The sequence below is a fragment of the Cucumis melo genome, chromosome 6, assembly GCF_025177605.1.
Source record: "Cucumis melo cultivar AY chromosome 6, USDA_Cmelo_AY_1.0, whole genome shotgun sequence".
Classification (NCBI taxonomy): Eukaryota; Viridiplantae; Streptophyta; class Magnoliopsida; order Cucurbitales; family Cucurbitaceae; genus Cucumis; species Cucumis melo.
Genome location: NC_066862.1, coordinates 14,485,015 through 14,503,667, shown reverse-complemented (window position 1 = coordinate 14,503,667; position 18,653 = coordinate 14,485,015). Strand labels below are relative to the sequence as shown.

The 18,653-nt window shown below is 34.3% G+C and overlaps 1 protein-coding gene and 2 long non-coding RNA genes across 5 annotated transcripts; all 3 read left to right on the top strand.

Moving 5' to 3' along the window:
* Window positions 1-7,028: 7,028 nt before the first annotated feature.
* LOC103496859 (uncharacterized) lies at window positions 7,029-16,937 on the top strand. Of its 3 annotated transcripts, none has more exons than XM_051085501.1 (7): window positions 7,029-7,432; window positions 8,222-8,353; window positions 8,823-9,023; window positions 14,359-14,458; window positions 15,464-15,567; window positions 15,772-15,823; window positions 16,391-16,937. In XM_051085501.1, the coding sequence occupies exons 1-7, from the start codon at window positions 7,053-7,055 to the stop codon at window positions 16,616-16,618; spliced, it is 1,197 nt and encodes a 398-aa protein (XP_050941458.1). In that variant the 5' UTR covers window positions 7,029-7,052; the 3' UTR covers window positions 16,619-16,937. The 3 variants fall into 3 exon arrangements, with proteins under 3 accessions (XP_050941458.1, XP_050941460.1, XP_050941459.1); XM_051085503.1 differs by lacking the exon at window positions 16,391-16,937 and adding an exon at window positions 16,105-16,181 and having other exon boundaries at window positions 7,033-7,432; XM_051085502.1 differs by having other exon boundaries at window positions 7,037-7,432; window positions 14,362-14,458.
* On the top strand, window positions 7,439-8,066 carry LOC127149661 (uncharacterized). Its single transcript, XR_007821363.1, has 2 exons — window positions 7,439-7,710; window positions 8,023-8,066. It is a non-coding gene; the product is annotated as an uncharacterized LOC127149661 (long non-coding RNA).
* LOC127149660 (uncharacterized) lies at window positions 9,030-14,111 on the top strand. Its single transcript, XR_007821362.1, has 2 exons — window positions 9,030-10,658; window positions 10,763-14,111. It is a non-coding gene; the product is annotated as an uncharacterized LOC127149660 (long non-coding RNA).
* Window positions 16,938-18,653: the final 1,716 nt, after the last annotated feature.

Genomic DNA, 18,653 nt, shown 5'->3' with positions numbered 1-18,653 from the left:
ACGTTTTGAGTTTCTTCTTCTTAGGTTTTTAGGCATTGAAGCCAAGTAAAAGATGGTTCATAGGTGGGAAAGCCTAGTCAATGAGGGAAAGTAGCGTTATTTTGTAGCCTTATGCAGCATGATAGTTGTGTCATCTTATCTCCTATCTAAAGAACGGGTTGGTAAGTGCATCGCTCCTCAGTGCAGATGGCACAGTTCCAAAGAAAGGCGAATGCAACGCCGAGATTGATAAGGCCAATCCTAGAAAGTAAGAGAGCCAAAGGACTAAGTTAGGAAAGTAAGTCCTAATTTCTATTCGTGAATTTGGATACACCTTTAAGCACCCAATCTCAAGAAGCAGGGTTTGGCGACGAGGAAAGAATAAAGCACATTGCTACACGATAGGCGAGCAAGCCAAATGTTAAGTTAGAAAAATTGTGCTAGGCGAGGGAGAATAAGAGTTATGCTTAAGTCTTGTTGTACGGAAAAGTCTAAGTCCTATTTGTACTTTAGTGTAAAGTGTGAAGTTAATAAAGAAAGAGAAGTTTATCTTCTTTCCGCTACAAGAAATCGAGGTTCTCCCAACGCAAAAAAAGACGCCGAAAGAACAAATGTAGAGAAATACGCATGATCCCAATGCCACTTTTCACATGTCGGAGAATGACCTTTTCCTGACGTCGTGATAGAGTTGTCGGGAAAGAGGACAACATTTTCGATGCATGGGTGTAGGGTGTTGGGAATAATGACTTATTTCGACGCGACATGCACACATCGGGAACTATTAGTTGAAAATTTTCAAACATGAATTATGTCAGATATGCTGACGCATCCTATATGGCCTTAAGGACGTCGTCGGGAGTAAGGAGACCTCCCGACGCTATTTTTGGTTCGTCGAGAATGGCGTCGAGAGTAATGAAATATCCCGACATCATTAGTGATTCGTCAGGAACAACGTTGGAAGTAACGGGATCCTCTATAAAATAGATGTTTCAATTCTGTAAAACACAGAACTGAAACGAAAGAGAAAAAGGAAGAGAGATCGACTTCGCCGGCGAAATAAAGAGAAGAGAAATGCCCAGCCCTCGTCGTTATGAGCCTGCGTCGTCTGCCACCGCACATCCAAATTTGAAGAGGGGGAGTGGGGATTAATTGAATATTTGAATGGGGTGGGTTGAAAATTAGAGGGGAGAGAGGTTGAATTGAAATTTTGAAGGAGTGGGTTGAATTGCAATTTTGAAGGGGAGGGGGTTGAATTGAAATTTTGAAGGGGGGAGGGTTGAATTGCAATTTTGAAGGGAAGGGGTTGAATTGAAATTTTGAAGGGAAGGGGTTGAATTGGAATTTTGAGGGGGGTTGAATCGAAAATTTGAAGGAGGTGGGGGGTTTGAATTGAAAATTTGAGGGATTGGGGTTGAAAATTTGAGGGGGTGAAGGGGGGCAATGACTATATTATTGTGTTAAAAATTCTGTAATACGTGTTAAGATTCGTTTTTGGCTATCCTGTAATATATATGTACTAAACTTAGCCACTTTTGTATCATTGTAGGACCCGCGGTGTATAATGGCGTACGAGGCTCGTTAGGAGACATGACTTTCTTTGTGCTTTTTTTAACGAGGAATATTTTTTATTTGTATTATGAACGTTACAATTTTTTAACTTCTTTGTATTATGAACATTAAATTTTTTGTTGAATTTTTGTTTGTATTTCCTAATTTATTAATTTATTTTGAATTTTCTTTAATTGAATCGAAAATGAATGTGAATATTTTAGGAAATAGAGACTCGATTGAAAAACACAACGAGCTTGAGGATGATAGTTAAGGGCTCGACTTACTCTTCTTTAACAACCTATAGGGACTATCTGCATCTAAGTAACCATAATGATAAATTGTAGAAGAATAGGATCCAATATAACCAAGGTTCAAACCAAACTAACACCACGTCATCCATCTCTAATAAAAAAAAGCTCATACTAAGGGCCACATGCTGTCCTGAAAATGAAGGATGGCCTTCCCACACTAAGATGAAGAACTAGAGAAACAAATTACATAGATACTCTGCCAACTACATAAGCGACCATGAGGATCCACAATGAATTAGTATAAGCTATATAACTTCATGAAAACTACAAGATTCTAAGAAGGAATACGACATATACCTAGACTACTCTCATTCGCTAAAGACAAACACTTGAGCAAGCACCTTTTCCGCAACAACACCATCCAACTTTCTTTTCTTAAAGATATAAATTAAGAACGATATAAGTTATAAATTATTCTTAATGGCAACACACAAATTAATTGTCTTATACTTTTATTAAGAATGTTATGCCACTATTTTTTTTTTTTTTTATTCATAGTTTATAACCATGTAGGAGTTGAATATTCAAACCTACAACTTTTGCTTGATAGCATATATCTTAACCAGTTAAACTATACTTGACAATGTTACTAACATATTTTAGACTTTTAATGTTTGAAGTGTGGAGGGTGTACAAACTCTCATATCAAATACTAAATCTTTCAAAGAGTACACCTTAATTTGGTTTGGTTTGCTTTTGCTTTGTTTTCAAGTATGTATGGATGTTTGAACCTCAAACTTCAAAGAAAATAGTATAACAAATTACCTTTTAACTATGTTCACTTATAGCATTGTTTGATTCACCAACTATTTGTTTATGACTCTAAAAGTAAACTATTTGAAGGGCTCTTTACAAGTAATTCCATCCATTATTTTAATATTTTTCACATTTACCGATGAACTCAATCTTTCTCTCTATCTATACTTTTCACATTTTTATCGATAAAACTCATTGGTGCTAAATTTTGGATAGGAAAAGTAGCATTTGACTTTTACATGACATTAACAATGAACTTGTCTAAAGAGTGACTATATCGTGGCTTGCAAAAGAGAAAACATGCACAATGGTGCAGTTGATAGCACAAAAAATGTGTTATCTCATTCCACTTAATTTAGGGTGTTATTGTATTTAAATATGGTTATTTAAAATTTTTATAGGTATCGAGCACTAAGAAGGCAGATTCAGCTATTACGTATCGTACAGAGTTAATTTTTAGCTATCATAAGTCAAATCGAGAATCAAAGCTTCAAGAGGAGCAAATGACACAAAATGCCCCTAGTTCGAGTGCAACGACACTCAAAGGCTGATAGCAACAAAGATGGGAGCACAATGATGCTACCTTAGAGCTTAGCTGTGTTATGGATATTGATGAACGACCACGTCGTGCAAGCGTGACCAAATGTGGAGGTGAACATCCCTACACGCAACTACACTGCAAAAACGTGACTAGAGCGCAACTGCGTTCCGCCCAATTCATAGATATTTTTAACCTTGTTGGAAAGCATGAAGGCCAAGGAGTACTTCTTTATATATTCTCTTCTTCCTCTATCTTTTTAACATTCTTAGTTAGATTTTAGTTTATTTTGGGTTGTAATTAAAGATTAGAGCTCCCCACTTGCTCTTGTCTATAAGATGTTAAAGTAATTTTGTATTTGGTTTTCGCAAGGAAGATCTTGTAATTTCTTGAGATTTTCTGATTAATGAATATTGTTATCTTCAATTGTTTTATCTTCTTTGATACTTTTTTGTTAGAAGTCAAATTTTAGATTTCTTCTAGAACATTCATATCCTTAATTGAGTTATTGGCTTGACTTCTTTTTTGAGATTTTTTATCTTTGAAACTTACTGGTCTACCACACTTCTGGCGTGTTTCAGATTCATTAATGACAACTTGTTGTGTTGGTATATCATTTTTTTATGAGACATTTGCAACTGCTATATGTGATTTAGTAACTTTCTTTACATCTACAAATGTATCTGGTTGGTTTGCTATATTTTGCAAATGAATTATTTTTTGTATTTCAAGTTCACATTGATTTGTACGGGGACCTAAATGAGACAATAATGATACATTTTCTGTAATTTCTTTTTTCAACTTCTTAATTTTACCCCCTAATGTTGAAAAATTTGTCTCATTAAAATAAAAATCAACAAATCGTGTAGTCAATACATTACCCATCAGAGGTTCAAGATATTTAATAATTGATGGAGAATCAAATTCAACATATATTCTTAGTCTCCTTTGAGGATCCATCTTAGTACAATGCGGTGGAGCAATTGGAACATATACTGCGCATAAAAAAAAATCTCAAATGAGAAATATTTGACTCATGACCATATGGCTAGTTATAATAGCAAGTACTCATGATAAGCTGATGGCCTAATATGCACAAGTGATGCAACATGCAAAATAGCATGTCCCCATACAGAAGTAGGAAGCTTTGCTCTCATAAGCAATGGTCTAGCATATAATTGCAAACATTTTATAAATGGTTGTGCTAAATCATTTTGTGTATGAACATGAGCTATAATATGTTCAACACTTATCCCAATAGACACAATAATTATAAAATGTTCGGAATGTAAATTCACTAGCATTATCAAGTCGAATGTTCTTAATTGTATAACCAGAAGATTGTGCTCTTAACTTAATTATTTGAGCAAGTAGTTTTGCAAATGCAAGATTTTGACTTAATAATAAGTTCACATGCGACCATCTGTTGGATGCGTCTATTAAGACAATAAAATACTTATATGGTCCACTAGGTGAGTTAATGAGCCCATAAATATCACCATGAATTATTTCTAAAAATGTAGGTGATTCGGTTCCCACTTTACCTGGTGATGGTCTAATTATTAATTTACTTTGAGAGTAAGCATCACATGATAATTCATTAGATTGAAGAATCTTATAGTTCTTTAATGAATGTCCATGTGAATTTTCAATAATTCTTCTCATCGTTATCGATCTTGAATGACTCAATCGATAATGTCAAATTGCAAATATGTATGGATTCATGAACTTCAGGTCATTGTTGCATATGTTTCAATTACTTGTATTTGAGTATAATATGGTCCAGAGAAGATAAAGCAAACAACTTTTCTAATATACGTTTTCCATTTGAGACAGTAGATAATAATATAAAGATATTTTATTTCATTCTTTCTATCAGTCTCAATATGATAAATATTGTAACATATATCTTCAAAACTCAATAGATTTCTCTTTGATTTACTAGAGAACAATGTATTATCAATTGTGAATTTTGTTCCTTTAGGCAAAATAATATTTGTTTTTCCAAACCCTTCAATTAGGTTTAAAGAGCCTGATGCTCTATTGACTTTTGCTTCGGACATTTTCAGTTTGGAAAAAATATTTTTTATTTGTGTAAGTATTGTGTGTGTGATTGTGCTGTTTGCTAGACATAGATATTCTTTGTTCATTTCTGAATTACCCAACATATGAAAATGATTCATATTTCTTCATTAACATACTTGGAATGTATAAGGTTTAATAGTAATAAAAGAAAAATATGAAGAAAGATAACAAAATAACAACAATATTCTAGATATTTTTAAAGTCAAAAGAAACACTTGTTGTTCCACCATTTGTATCAATTTTATCTTTAGGAGTTTTAAAGAAATCTGCCACATCCAAATTAGTCATGTTGGATGGATCGAATATATCATTATCTTGATAGACACAATTGACTTTTGCATTTTTCCCTTTTTTCTTCTATAGGGAAGCTTGATAGAGATCAACTAAGTCTTTCGATGTACGACAAATGCATGACCAATGTCCTTTCATACCATATCAGTAGCATATTTCTTCTTCACTTTTTGAATTCTTATTTTGTGGAGCTTTCCATTTATGATCATCATTTTGTGTGGTTTTTTTGAAATTTAGATTATAAGAACGACTACCACAAAAATAATAATTGTTTCTTCCTTTTCCACGATATCTACCTCGACCACGACCACGACCACGACCTTGTCCATGAGTAAAATTCACAACATTCGCTTCAGGGAATGGTGTTATTCCAATTGGTTGGAATTCGTGATTTTTCATCAACAACTCGTTATTTTGTTCGACAACAAGAAGACATGAGATGAGTTCATAATATTTTGTAAAACCTTTCTCTCAATATTGCTGCTGTAGGAGCATATTCAAGATATAAAATGATTTTTCTCCACAACAACAATTTTAGACTAATTTTGAATAATTAAGAATTGTAATCACTTACTGATTTAAAATTTTGTGGGCTCAAATGTATCAAATCATAACGAGCTTGGGGAAGATCAACTAATTTTAAATGATCATACATTTCTTTCAATTTATTCCACAACGTATGAGGATCTTTTATTGTTAAATATTATGACTTCAAATGCTCATGAATGTGATGATCACGAACGAAAATCATGATTTTCACTTTTTCTTGCATTTTCTTCTTTAATTGTATTTATGAGATTCATGGTGTCGAGATGCATTTCAACATAAAAAACCCATGAAAAATAATTGTTATCATTAATGTGAAGAGTCGTAATTTTTTAGTTTTGTAAGATTTGCCATGGTAATACTATCATATAATATTATAATCATATTAGGAATTTAATACATATTAAATATAAAAAAATAATATTTATTTTATTAATTATAACGAGTAGGGAAAAATCGACACACCATTCGATAACGTGTTGTAAAAACAAGGCACAACCAAAATATGGAAATTGAGAAAATATAATATTAAAATAATAAATATAATATATAGATAAAGAAATAAGAAAATAAAAATCTCAAAATTTTCCATTTCCTCCAAATTATTTAGAATTGTATCCAATGTTGGCGTGTCTCTACAAATCTATGAAAGCACTCTATTTATAGAAAAAATGGAAAGTAGGTGGTATCACTTAGCCACTAAGAGAGAATATCTTCCAAACATATGTGAAGGTGTTGGACGATTAAAAAGGGTGACAAATGACTATACACTAAGCTTGATTAGAGAATGGGCATCTGTTTAATACAATATTTATAATACATTTGAATATCAATAAGCCAACGTTCTCAAAATCATCGAACTGAAAAAAAAATAAAATAAAAAACCCATCAGGTAAGAAACGACAAATTCAAACTTATCCAATTAAATGTAAAATTTAAAATAAAATTACGTTGAGAAATCATTTTATATATCTATATATATATAAACAGCCTCGATGTTGAGAATATTGCCCAAATTTGACGGCTTTATCGCTAGATCGATCCCACCCTCCGCTGTGATCGGCTCCGTGTCGTACCAACCAAGGTTCTTCCGATTCAACTCCACTACTCAGATTCCTTCTAGGGTTTCTTTTTTTCTTCCATTTCTTCCGATTATGGCTGCGGTTCGTTTGACGCCAGAAGATGCCGAGTTGTTGCAGCAGGCTCGGGCTGCTCCGTCCGCCGCTGATCTAGTCTCTGACGATGACCGCTCAGTGGCCGCTGACTCATGGTCCATCAAGAGCGAGTATGGTAGCACCCTCGACGATGACCAACGTAATGCTGATGCTGCTGAGGCTCTATCTGCTGGGAATTTGCGTCCTGCTTCTGATTACAGGTTTAGTTTGTTTCTTCTTTTGAATTGTTTGAATCTAGCTGGAAATAGTTGAAACCGAGTTGTTTTGACGCTCTGCTTATATTTGGCAGTTGGGAACTTAGGCGTCCTTTTCTTCTTCTTCTTCTTCTTCTTCTTCTTCTTCTTCTAGTTTTGATTGATTCCTAAAACATTCAACGATCATGTTATTCTCATTCATTTCTGGAATTAATGAATATGGTTATGCGGCGTAGTTCATGTAGTTTACAATTCTCTTACTGTTGTATTGAATTCTTGAATGTGTGAGTATAACCTCATTATCACTTGCTATTTTTTTCCCTTATTCCCTTGGACTTCGTGTGGATTTCCTAATACTATTTTCCCTTTTGCTCTTCATTCTGGACGGATGGGAGAACTGTGTTGTGTCCTTGTTTACTTTGCTTAGAGAATCGATATATTTTTCACTTTCTTTTAGCTTTAACTAGTATCACTATAATAATTGATTGGAAACCATCCTGGATTGACCCGGGCAATGAAAAAGTAGATTTATAGGTAGTGGGTTCAAAGTATGATAACCACTTGCGTAGGATCTAACATCCTACGGGTGTCTTTAGAGTTTGGTGGGATCGATCAATACACTCATAGTTATTGAAGAAAATTTTGCTTAGGATCTCGGTAAAGCACAGGCAAGTTGAATGCTCCATTTTTATCCACATGAACAGATTGTAAATGTAATAATACTATTAATTTGGTATAATGATATTTGTTTAATGGGCATATTTTCATTCTTAACAAAACTTGTTAAATATTCAGTTCTGACAAGGATGAGATGGAGCCAGATGCTGAAGCTGTGACATCAATGCTAGGTCTCCAAAGTTATTGGGATTCTCAATATGCTGATGAATTGACAAATTTTCGTGAACATGGTCATGTTGGTGAAGTCTGGTACGTAAGAATTTCTAAGGTATCTTGTAATATCATTATGATGTTGCCAGTCTGGCTAAATATGTAGCTAGTAGTTAGCTGCACTTGAATTTTGCTACGTTTTTTTTGCCTTCTATATTATTCTACGAGATCATGTTCTGATATCATGAACTATATGTTAGTTTGAAACTCACTGTGCCCAAGTTCAATTGAGAAATTGAAGAACTATTCATCAACTCTTTAACTATTTGAACATGATATTAGGTATTAGTTGTTCGAAGGATTAATGTAGCTGTTGATTATTGTCAATAATTCATCTTGAGCACTAGGGTTATTTTGAATGCAATTTCTGTTGTTAGACTTGATCCACTAGTTAACTTTAGTGATTAAAAAATAAAGTGGAGTTTTAGATTGATCGAGTAGAATCAAAGAGACTTGATTTGTATTTGTTTATCTAGCTTTCTATTTTTGTACTTTCTTCATTCTTCAGGTTCGGATCTGGAGTTATGGAAACTGTTGCTTCTTGGACAAAGAGCTTGTGTTATGATGTTTCTCAAGGTCGGTTTCCGAATCAAGCTGGCAATGTTAAGACACTGAATGTTGATCAGGGATCCATATTCTTGTCTAGTTGGAGGGTACTTGATATTGGGACGGGAAATGGTTTGCTACTTCAAGAACTTGCTAAGGAAGGGTATGTTTTGAAATTTTTCCTTTTGATTCTTGCTAACATTTGAGAAGGGTTTTCTTTTGACTTATATCTTATTTCAAGTGGATAAACTTTGTCATAATAGATGCACCAATTAAAGGCGTACACATTGCAAAACAAATTGAGTAGGGGAAAGGATATTGTGAGCTGGGAATGCTTTATAATTAATTTTTAAATATTAAATATATTTTGGATGCTAGATCCTTTTCTCTTTTATTAACTTTTCTGTTGAAGGAAACAAGTTGGAGGCAAAAATTTGAAGTGAAGCGAGGAAAAGGAAAGGGCACTTCTTTTTTTCTTTTGCCCCTCTTTTTTCTCTATTGAGGATGACTCAAAGAGATGCAAACATTGATTGGTACTCTAGTCTATAATGATAGGGGGTTATCTTAGGTTGTAGATATCTAAACAGTGGTGCTCTTCTTTTTTTCTTCCCTCTCCTTTATTTATGTTTCATAATCCCTTTATTATTAGTGTATCCAGCCCGGTCTTCAATTAAAGGTAAAGGGACATGATCATTTGGAATCTTCTTTTTCTTATGAAAGAGGAAAGTGGTCTAATATAACTCTCTCCCATCCATTCATCTTATGAATTAGGGAACACAACCGATTAGCTAAGACTAGAAAATGGACAATAAGGGAAGAAACTGATCTTTTTTTCACGGTCAAAGTCCCCTTTAGGAATATCCACATGGCTAAGGTTGTCCAAAGCATTTCTTTTTGTTGATAAGAAATTGAGCTTTAATTGAGAAATATTAAGAATATGCAGGATCATTTAAAAAAATAACCTATACAAATGGCAAATGCCCAAAAGGGCGGTGTTAAACCCAATGTTTTTCTAGAGAACATCCAACTAATGCTCAAGCCCTTTGAGAATCCTGTTTTTTCTTTGAAGCCAAATACACTATATCACCAAAAAAAAAAAAGAAGGGTACACGGGCTTTTGGGAAAGGAGAGGGAAGACACAGAGACTGAAATAAGAGCTAGAAGAAAAGCCCCTCAACAGGCCCACAGCAAAATTTATTTTTTAAATTTATTGTTATTATTATTATTATTTTGGATAGGAAACAGATCTTTAAAAAACAAAAGAGATAATCTAAGCAAGAATCCCTTCTCCCTTGGTTGATCTGAGCATCCCTAATCAACCTGAGTAGGGTTATAACCTCGGATGCTCTTTTTATATGTTAGAGGACAGGTGAAAGGTAAGTAACTGGAGAACAAATTAGCAACATAGACAAATAGGATAGAGGTTTAAACAACCCTCTCAAAAGTAGGTAGCATAATCTTCACCTCCACTTGAGCAATACAAGGGCTTCTAGCAGAACCCTTAATCCCACATGCTGAGCGCAATCAAGGGGGTGTGTAAGCTTTATTTATGACTGATTGTGCTTCCACAGGGTGTTAGATTCTGAGAAAAGCACCCCGACCACATCTCAGCATATCGATGCCTAACTCCTTCCTCCCACCTAGCATCTAACCAAAGGTCCGAAACAGAAACCCCCTTCTTCCTCCCTCCCACAAGAAATCCCTCAGAAGAAAATTTCTAAAGAAAGGCAGAAAGAGCCTTCAACTACATCATCCACAATGAAATTAGAAATTCCTCAAAAGAATTTCTAAAGAAAAGGTAAAAGCACTATCACTAGTTGTTTCTTTAAAGTCAAAATTTTCATCGACTTCTTCATTGGATTCTTTTTACAATACTTCAATAGTAGTTGGCATTTGTTGCAGGGTTTGCCCACTGTCTCCGAAGAAAAGATTTGTAACATCATTGCCAATGGACTACTATAATTCACTTCTTGGCCCTAGAAAGCTTTCATATATTTAAATATATATTATATGATCAGTTTTTTTAGGATACTCAATGCAAGCAGTTTCTTCTATTCTCTAAAGGAAGGTTTTGTTGGTTTGTCGACTTTCTTCCCAAATAACTTCCCGCCTTTCTGCATGATTTTCATGGAAGGTTTCTTCTTGAAGAAAAAGTGTTAGGATACTTCCTAATAGGAATTAATATATTTCATATATTGAAAGTTAACTAAGAACTACAATATGATCCAAGTTTATGGTACTTCGGACCCCCTCTCTTGAGAATACTACTCAAGACCTATCTACTCAACAACTCCCCCTTCTTCACTCACCAACTTCTTATTTATAACCACAATGGCTAGTAACCGCCTAAATATCTAATTATCCTTATACCCCTAACCCTTTACTAATCTAGGCATCTAACATTACCCCGCCCATCGAAACACCTTATCCCCAAGGTGTGCTTACAAACATGATCACAAGTTGGGCCGTTTTATTTTTTATTTTTTTTTATTTACCAACAATCCCCACTTTACTAATCTAGGCATCTAACATTACCCCGCCCATCGAAACACCTTATCCCCAAGGTGTGCTTACAAACATGATCACAAGTTGGGCCGTTTTATTTTTTATTTTTTTTTTATTTACCAACAATCCCCAGCAGTCTGCTCTTCAATGTTGAAAAAGAAATTCTCCCCTTAAGCTTTGAAAAACTCTTGGCTCCAATAAGGTCCATTGACTTCAGCCCATAGCTCAGAATCATCTTCCTTAGCCCGGAAAGCAGCCCAATGTTCTTGAATTTTCCTTTTCCCAAACACATTGTCATAGTTAACCCTTTGCATATCAACAACACCAAGTGTTTAATTTTCAACCTCTTCTTCTCTAGTAGGCTAGGCCCATAATCAAATTGTTGTGCCAAACGCCAATTATCTTGGGCCAGCACACCTTTACCCTCCTTAAAGCCATGAGCTTCCGACGGTTCAAACCCATAACAAAGCCCAAAATCAAACTGCTGTCGGTTTCATTCCAGACACGTTTTTCTTCCTCCCATTTTTGGAACTCACCACCCACTTCACCTACAGAGTGATGGGCCTCCAATGTTTTATTTAGAATAAGCTGAAGCCCATTTGAACTAGTAAAACCCAAAATTTTATGGTTTGTTTCTTTTGCCCAAATCTTATTTCCCATCAATTTTTGCCACATCATTGGCACCATTTCCTGACATTTCACGTGGGCAGCAACTTCTTCTCCCACCTCTTCACCCATTTCACCCCTATTCCAGACCACCTTTGCCAGCCACCGTATATCGGTTTCAGAGCCTTTATCAATGCTGCCAACCGCAGTAACTCGGCCTTGATTGCCATAATTATCGCTTCCATTCTCGTTGACTTCCTTAACTCCTTCCGGCGCAGTTAGCAGCAATTCGATTTGCCATACTCTTCGCCATCCCAACCATTGAACGGCGACATCTTCTTTCTTCATCACAACCAAGCATTTTTTGCTTCTTTGAGCAACAACTTTTTCTTCACTCGAGTCTTCGTTTCAAGCCACACGAACAATTGCTGCCAACCTTCCTCTATAGTTTCTTCTCGGTCACTCTTTGCAAACCTTTCACCTTTTTTGTACATTCATTGCAACCACATTTTCCACGAGATTTATCTTTGACCATGCTAGTTTTTGCAGTTCTCGCTTCCTCTTGTTTTGACATATCTTTGCTAGTATTAGCTATTTCTTTATAACTTTCTTCCTCCACCTATGCCTGGTTTTCTTTTTCATCATGTGAACATGCTCGTCTCAATAGCCTGAAATTTTAGCACATTCGTATGAATTCCAGCAAGTTCTTGATCAATCACATTTAGTCTTTTTTCCTTCTCTTTTTACACCATTTTTTGGATTCTCACCCAGGTTGTTGCTTTGATACCAACTTGTTAGGATACTTCCTACAAGAATTAATCTATTTCATATATTGAAAATTAATTAAGAACTACAATATGATCCAAGTTTACGGTACTTGGGACCCCCTCTCTTGAGAATACTACTCAAGACCTATCTACTCAACAACTCTCCCTTCTTCACTCATCAACTTCTTATTTATAACCACTACTGTCAGTAACTGCCAAAATATCTAATTGCCCTCATACCCTTAGCTCTATACTAATCTAGTATCTAACAAAAAAGCCTTCTCCGACGCGTGCCTAGGTGCACCTATGCTCAAGGCACAGGTCTGGCACCTTGCCTTGGAAAGGCGAGGCTCACAAAATAAGAGGCATCTTTTTAATGTAATATTTTTGTATTCAGTGTGCCTCACAAGAAAAAGTCCATACCTTATTGTGCGACTTGTGCCTAGGCCTTCATAGGGCCAATTCTTCTTAGTGTGCCTTGGGCATTTAAAAATGTTAGAAATAGTGGGCTTGGGTCTTGTTGAAAGCCCAAGTGTAGTTGAGATTTACTTTGCCCTAATTTTTTATTATTTTGATTAGGCTCATGTTGTCTATAAATATTTCTCCCTTTGTACCTTTATTATCATAAAGAAAATAATATGAAATACCAGCATCGTGGTTTTTTTCCTTGTACTAGGGTTTTCATGTAAATTTGTGTTTGTTCTACGTACTTTCAATAAAAATAAACATTGGGAAAAACCAAGTTACTTTGATTAGTACTCATATTTGGATCTTCTGAAATGAAGAACTAGGAAAAGAGGACTCGAGGATGAGGAGAAAGAAACCCCTCCCCTGCACCTACATCTTAGCTTCTATGTCCCTCAATAAGGATGGAGAAGTCAGGCATGCCTTCATTTTTTTAAAGGAAACGAGACCACTAATATAATGAAAGGAGTCTAATACAAAATATAGAAACTGAAAATAAAAGTTCAAATAAAAGATACAATCTCAATTAAACAGAGCAAATGAAAACGTTCCGATTCAAGCAAATGTTTTGAATTGAATAATTATAGAAAGCCTTCGTAGCGAGAACACCGTGTGGAGGCAAGAAGATGAGGAGATCCAAAATGAAACAACCAAGAAAGGTTTTTATCATGAAAAAACCCTCTAATTTATTTCAAACCATACTTTAGACTGTTGAGCATTCACTGAATTGGATTATAAATTTTATGAAGTATGTGCCAAAAGAGGGCCCACCAAAATCTGAAGTATATTATTCTGAAACGGCTTGACAAAGTTCCAAGAGAAAAGTATCTTCCTTCATTGTAGTTGAGTTTTTTCTTCTAGAAAAAAGGCTATGGTTTAGACTCTTCTTTTCTACCTCTGGTTATGTTTTTCTTTCAATGATGTAGATTTTTACCGAGTGTGTGCAGCATTTGCAGGGAACTAAGTAGCAGTTAATCTAGGGGATTAAGACTTTTGTACTCTGGAAGTTGTTGGGCCTTAATCGTTCAGTATTGTTAAGTGATAGGCTCTAGTTTTGAACCCAATTATCATAAAGGCTGAAAACTTTTAGTTACTAAATAGAAGTTTGCAATTAGCATCGGTAGTTACTGATTGTCATCTTGCACTTGCTTGCAGCAGATTCTCTAATTTGACAGGAACTGATTATAGTGAAGGGGCAATAGATCTTGCTAGAAGCCTTGCAGAGCGAGATGGTTTTTCCAATATAAATTTTTTGGTATGACTTGGCTCGAGGGTATTTCGATTACCGTACTTATTTTCTTTCAAAATCTTTGTAAATCTCTCTCTCTATCTCTGTCTATTTTTTTCCATAAAAAGAAACGGAACTTTCTATTGCTGAAATGAAAAGAGACTATTGCACAAACATTCTCGTTGTCTCTTTATTGGATGTGTTGTGGAACATAGTTACCTTCTACAAAATTGATAGAGATTTATTTTTGGCTTTGTAAGAACACACACACACACACATATATTGGCTTATATGTTCCTATATTTTGTTTAGAAAAAGAATTAAAATGTTTTCTAAACGACAATGTCACATTTGTAATGGGCTATAATATGACTTATAGCTGGTAATTGTCATTGGGTCAAGTTAGATTTGAGAACTATTTTAAGGGTAAATTAGATTTTGTACCATAAATCTTTGTTTTCAGAATTAGATCTAAATAGACTAGATTACTGTTAGTTTTTCATTTTTTCATTTTTTTTTTCTTTTGGCTTGAGCAAGGGACAGTAGATGACAAATTATATTCAGGAGACAGATTGGTTATGAAATTGAAGTGGGGGATTACCCGTTTAGTTTAGTCAATTTCATAAATCCGGCCAATTTTTTGTTGCATTTAAGTTTCAATAAATAATTCACATCTTTATATTGTCTATCATTGATACCAAGCATGATTTGAAGTATAGAGATGATTGGTGAAACTTTTAGAAGTTGAGTAAATAAAATTAACAAAATACTTAAAATGGGAATAGTTGTTAAATGCCTGTTAGACCACCAATAATCCACACTTATGTTAGGAGAGGCAGTTAGGGTAACTTTTCTTTCTCTTCTTTTTGGAGTTTTATCTTTTGATCTTTTATTCCTTTTCTTGTTTCAAAAGAGAGGTAGTCAGGAAATAGTAGGCCATTTATTAGATATTTAGAAACGTTTTATTTCTTAGTTTCTGCCATGTATCGTGGGATCATCGTAATTGTATTGTTTTACTTTTACATGACTTAGGTTGATGATGTTCTTGAGACAAAGTTAGAAGGGCAATTTCAGCTCGTTGTGGATAAAGGGACTTTAGATGCAATAGGATTGCATCCAGATGGTCCTATTAAAAGGTAACGATAGGCAAACACATGCATTCTCTAATATAGTTGTATGTGGACTGTTTCACATTGGACTGGTGCTTGCTCGTGCTCCCACTGAACATGGGCGTTATAATAAATAGATAATTGCAGATTTGCAAGTTTCACTTTGATAGATATTACTGGATGGAAGTTCGAAGTAATTGGTGTTTCTTCATTTCTTTTCATTATTTCCAGGATCATGTATTGGGTGTCCGTATCGAAACTGGTGGCTCCGGGTGGGCTTTTGGTAAGGCCTTTCTTTACCCCCCCATCTAGCAAGAAAAAATAATAACAATAACAATACAATAAGAAGGGATATTTTCAAATATATCAAAGTAAACTAAAATATTTACAAACTATAGCAAAATTTGAAACTATCACTTTTCCTACTCAAACTATAGCAAAATTTGAAAGCATTTATAATAGGTCATGTGTAATATTGCAATACCTTTTGAATTGGATCTCTCCTCCCCCACCCTCCTCCCATTGTAAATATAATACATCCATTTCAATGATTTCATATATCAGATGAATTGAAACAAAGGACGAAGTTCAAGAATACTTCTCGTAAACTTAGGCATTCTTATGAGGTTCTTGAAATGCTTGTGAGCTCCCTGTTTTTTTCCCCATTTACATTTTATATTCTTTGGCAAATTCGATGTTTTATTCTCTTGGGTGCATAGACATAGCGTCCTTTTCTCAGTGAAACTGCAATGCAATTGGGACCGACTTTTTTAATTACATGAGACGTAGAAAAATATGAAAAAAGAGGTCAGCAACTGGGACTGACTTGTTACTGGTAATTGCTGTGTAGGTGATCACTTCTTGTAACAGCACAAAAGATGAACTTGTGCAAGAAGTTGAAAACTTCAATCAAAGAAGGGTTAATTCCTTTGTGGAACCAGAGTCATCCGATGAAACACAACCAGGAGAATTATTGCCTACATTTCAGTACCTTAGCCATGTTCGTACGTACCCAACATTCACCTTTGGAGGATCTGTTGGATCCCGTGTTGCCACGGTGGCATTTCTTAGAAACTAATTGTATTAGTGTTAGCTTGTTATCTTGAAGTCAAAGTTATTTCTGTATGTTATACACATTTATGGATTTGAAACGTTCAAGCCTACCACTGTTTGCCCCTAAAGAATCAATGTTGTAATGTTTTTACCTTTTCTTTTCTTTTTCTTTTTAACCTCATTGTGTAAAACTTTGAACCATTTTCCAGGTTTTTTAGCTTGTGCTTAGGGAACTGATGCAATTAGGGTGGGGAGCAAAGTGGGAAGATACTAAATTGGCTGCTTCAATCTAAATGCCTTTCTCAGGATTTCAATAGGCATCTAATAAACCATGTTCAACACTATATGAATCACTCAACCCTTTGTAACTTAGCATTGAGTATTTATATCACCCCACCCTTTGTAACTTGGCATTGAGTCTTTATATCACCCCTTATTTATATACAAGGAATATTTTTAGTATGAAAGGGAAATTGAGAGATTGAATTATTGAACTTTGAAATGATAATTAGGAGATGTTTGGAGCCAAAATTGTTCTAAAACTCTAGTAATCACTTCTTGCCATTGTGGTTGGGAGTAACTTTGATTTAGATAAAAGTGATTTGGACGATACTTTTATCTAAAATAATCATGTTTGACAATAAAATAAATTTAATTAAAAAAAATGAAAATTCGATTTTGGAAGTAATGGAATCATCCCACCATTTTTTAAAGTTAATAAAAACAAATTAATATGATTAGATATTTATTAGAACTTCGGGTTACCATATTCCCAAGTACCAACAACTATTTTTGTCCAACTGTCGTCGAATTTGCCTCGAATAATTTTTTATTATATATATATATACACGTTACAGGTTTTCTTTAAGTATAACAAGCTGACAAAATATTTATATTTTATAAAACAATTTTGAAAACGAAAAAAAGCCTACAGACACACAATTGTACCCTTTATGATTATAATTGGAACATCTTGATGAACGATTGAATTTGCCTACAAATGAAATTCTTTGTTTTCTTGGTCTTTCAACTTGATGTTTAAAGATTGGAGTTAATGTTTTTCCAACGTCATCTTCAACTTTTGAATCCAAATGAGTTCCAATAGGTTGATTTCCATCCATTACTCTATATTCAATCATACTAATTGGATCAACATAATACATAAGACAAATAAAGGAAAAAAAAGAGAGAAAATATGCACAAATAGGCAAAGACGAAGAAAACTATCTATCTGTATCTGTCTGAGAAAGACACAAATATATTTCAATCACTGTATATACCAAATAGACACAAATAGCAATCTATCTGTGTCTATTTGAGACAAGCACAAATAGATTGCTATCTTGACTATCCGTGATAGACAAACATAAAAACAATTCTTACGATAATAATAAACACAATGCAAGAATAAACGATCGTGTAGTGAAATAATATACATTAAATGATCGTTTGACTACGTTAAACGATCATATTGAACGTAGTAAACGTTCGTGTTGACTTAGGTATATGCTCGTTTGACCATGGTGATCGTTTTGAATATAGTAAAGGATCGTGTTAATATTGGTGCAATATCTTGTTGATATTGGTGCACGATCGTGTTATTATTGGTAAACGATCGTATAGTTCAATGTAAATGATCGTGAAAACCTTCAAACTATCGATCTTCATAATAAAATACATAATTCTTACAGTAATATTTAGATCTTCTAAACATTTGAAATGAAAACAAAATTTAGAATTCTTACCACAAACAAAAACAAATGATCTTTATAATGAAATGTAGAATTCTTAACGAAATTTTATAATCGTCTAATCAATCCAGGCAAAAATGATATTTACAATTCTTACCCAAAAAAAAATTCACTGCAACAATATTAACAGAGGAATATAAACGATATTGATATTGTGGAAGATGAGGAATTTGAGAGAATATTCAAGAGGAAGAATATTGTTGAAGATGAGGAAAAATGTTCAAGAGGAAAAATATCTAAAAGAGTACATGAATAACTCAGAAAGAAAGTGAATAAATCATAAAGAATAAGAAGAGAGAATTGAAAAAT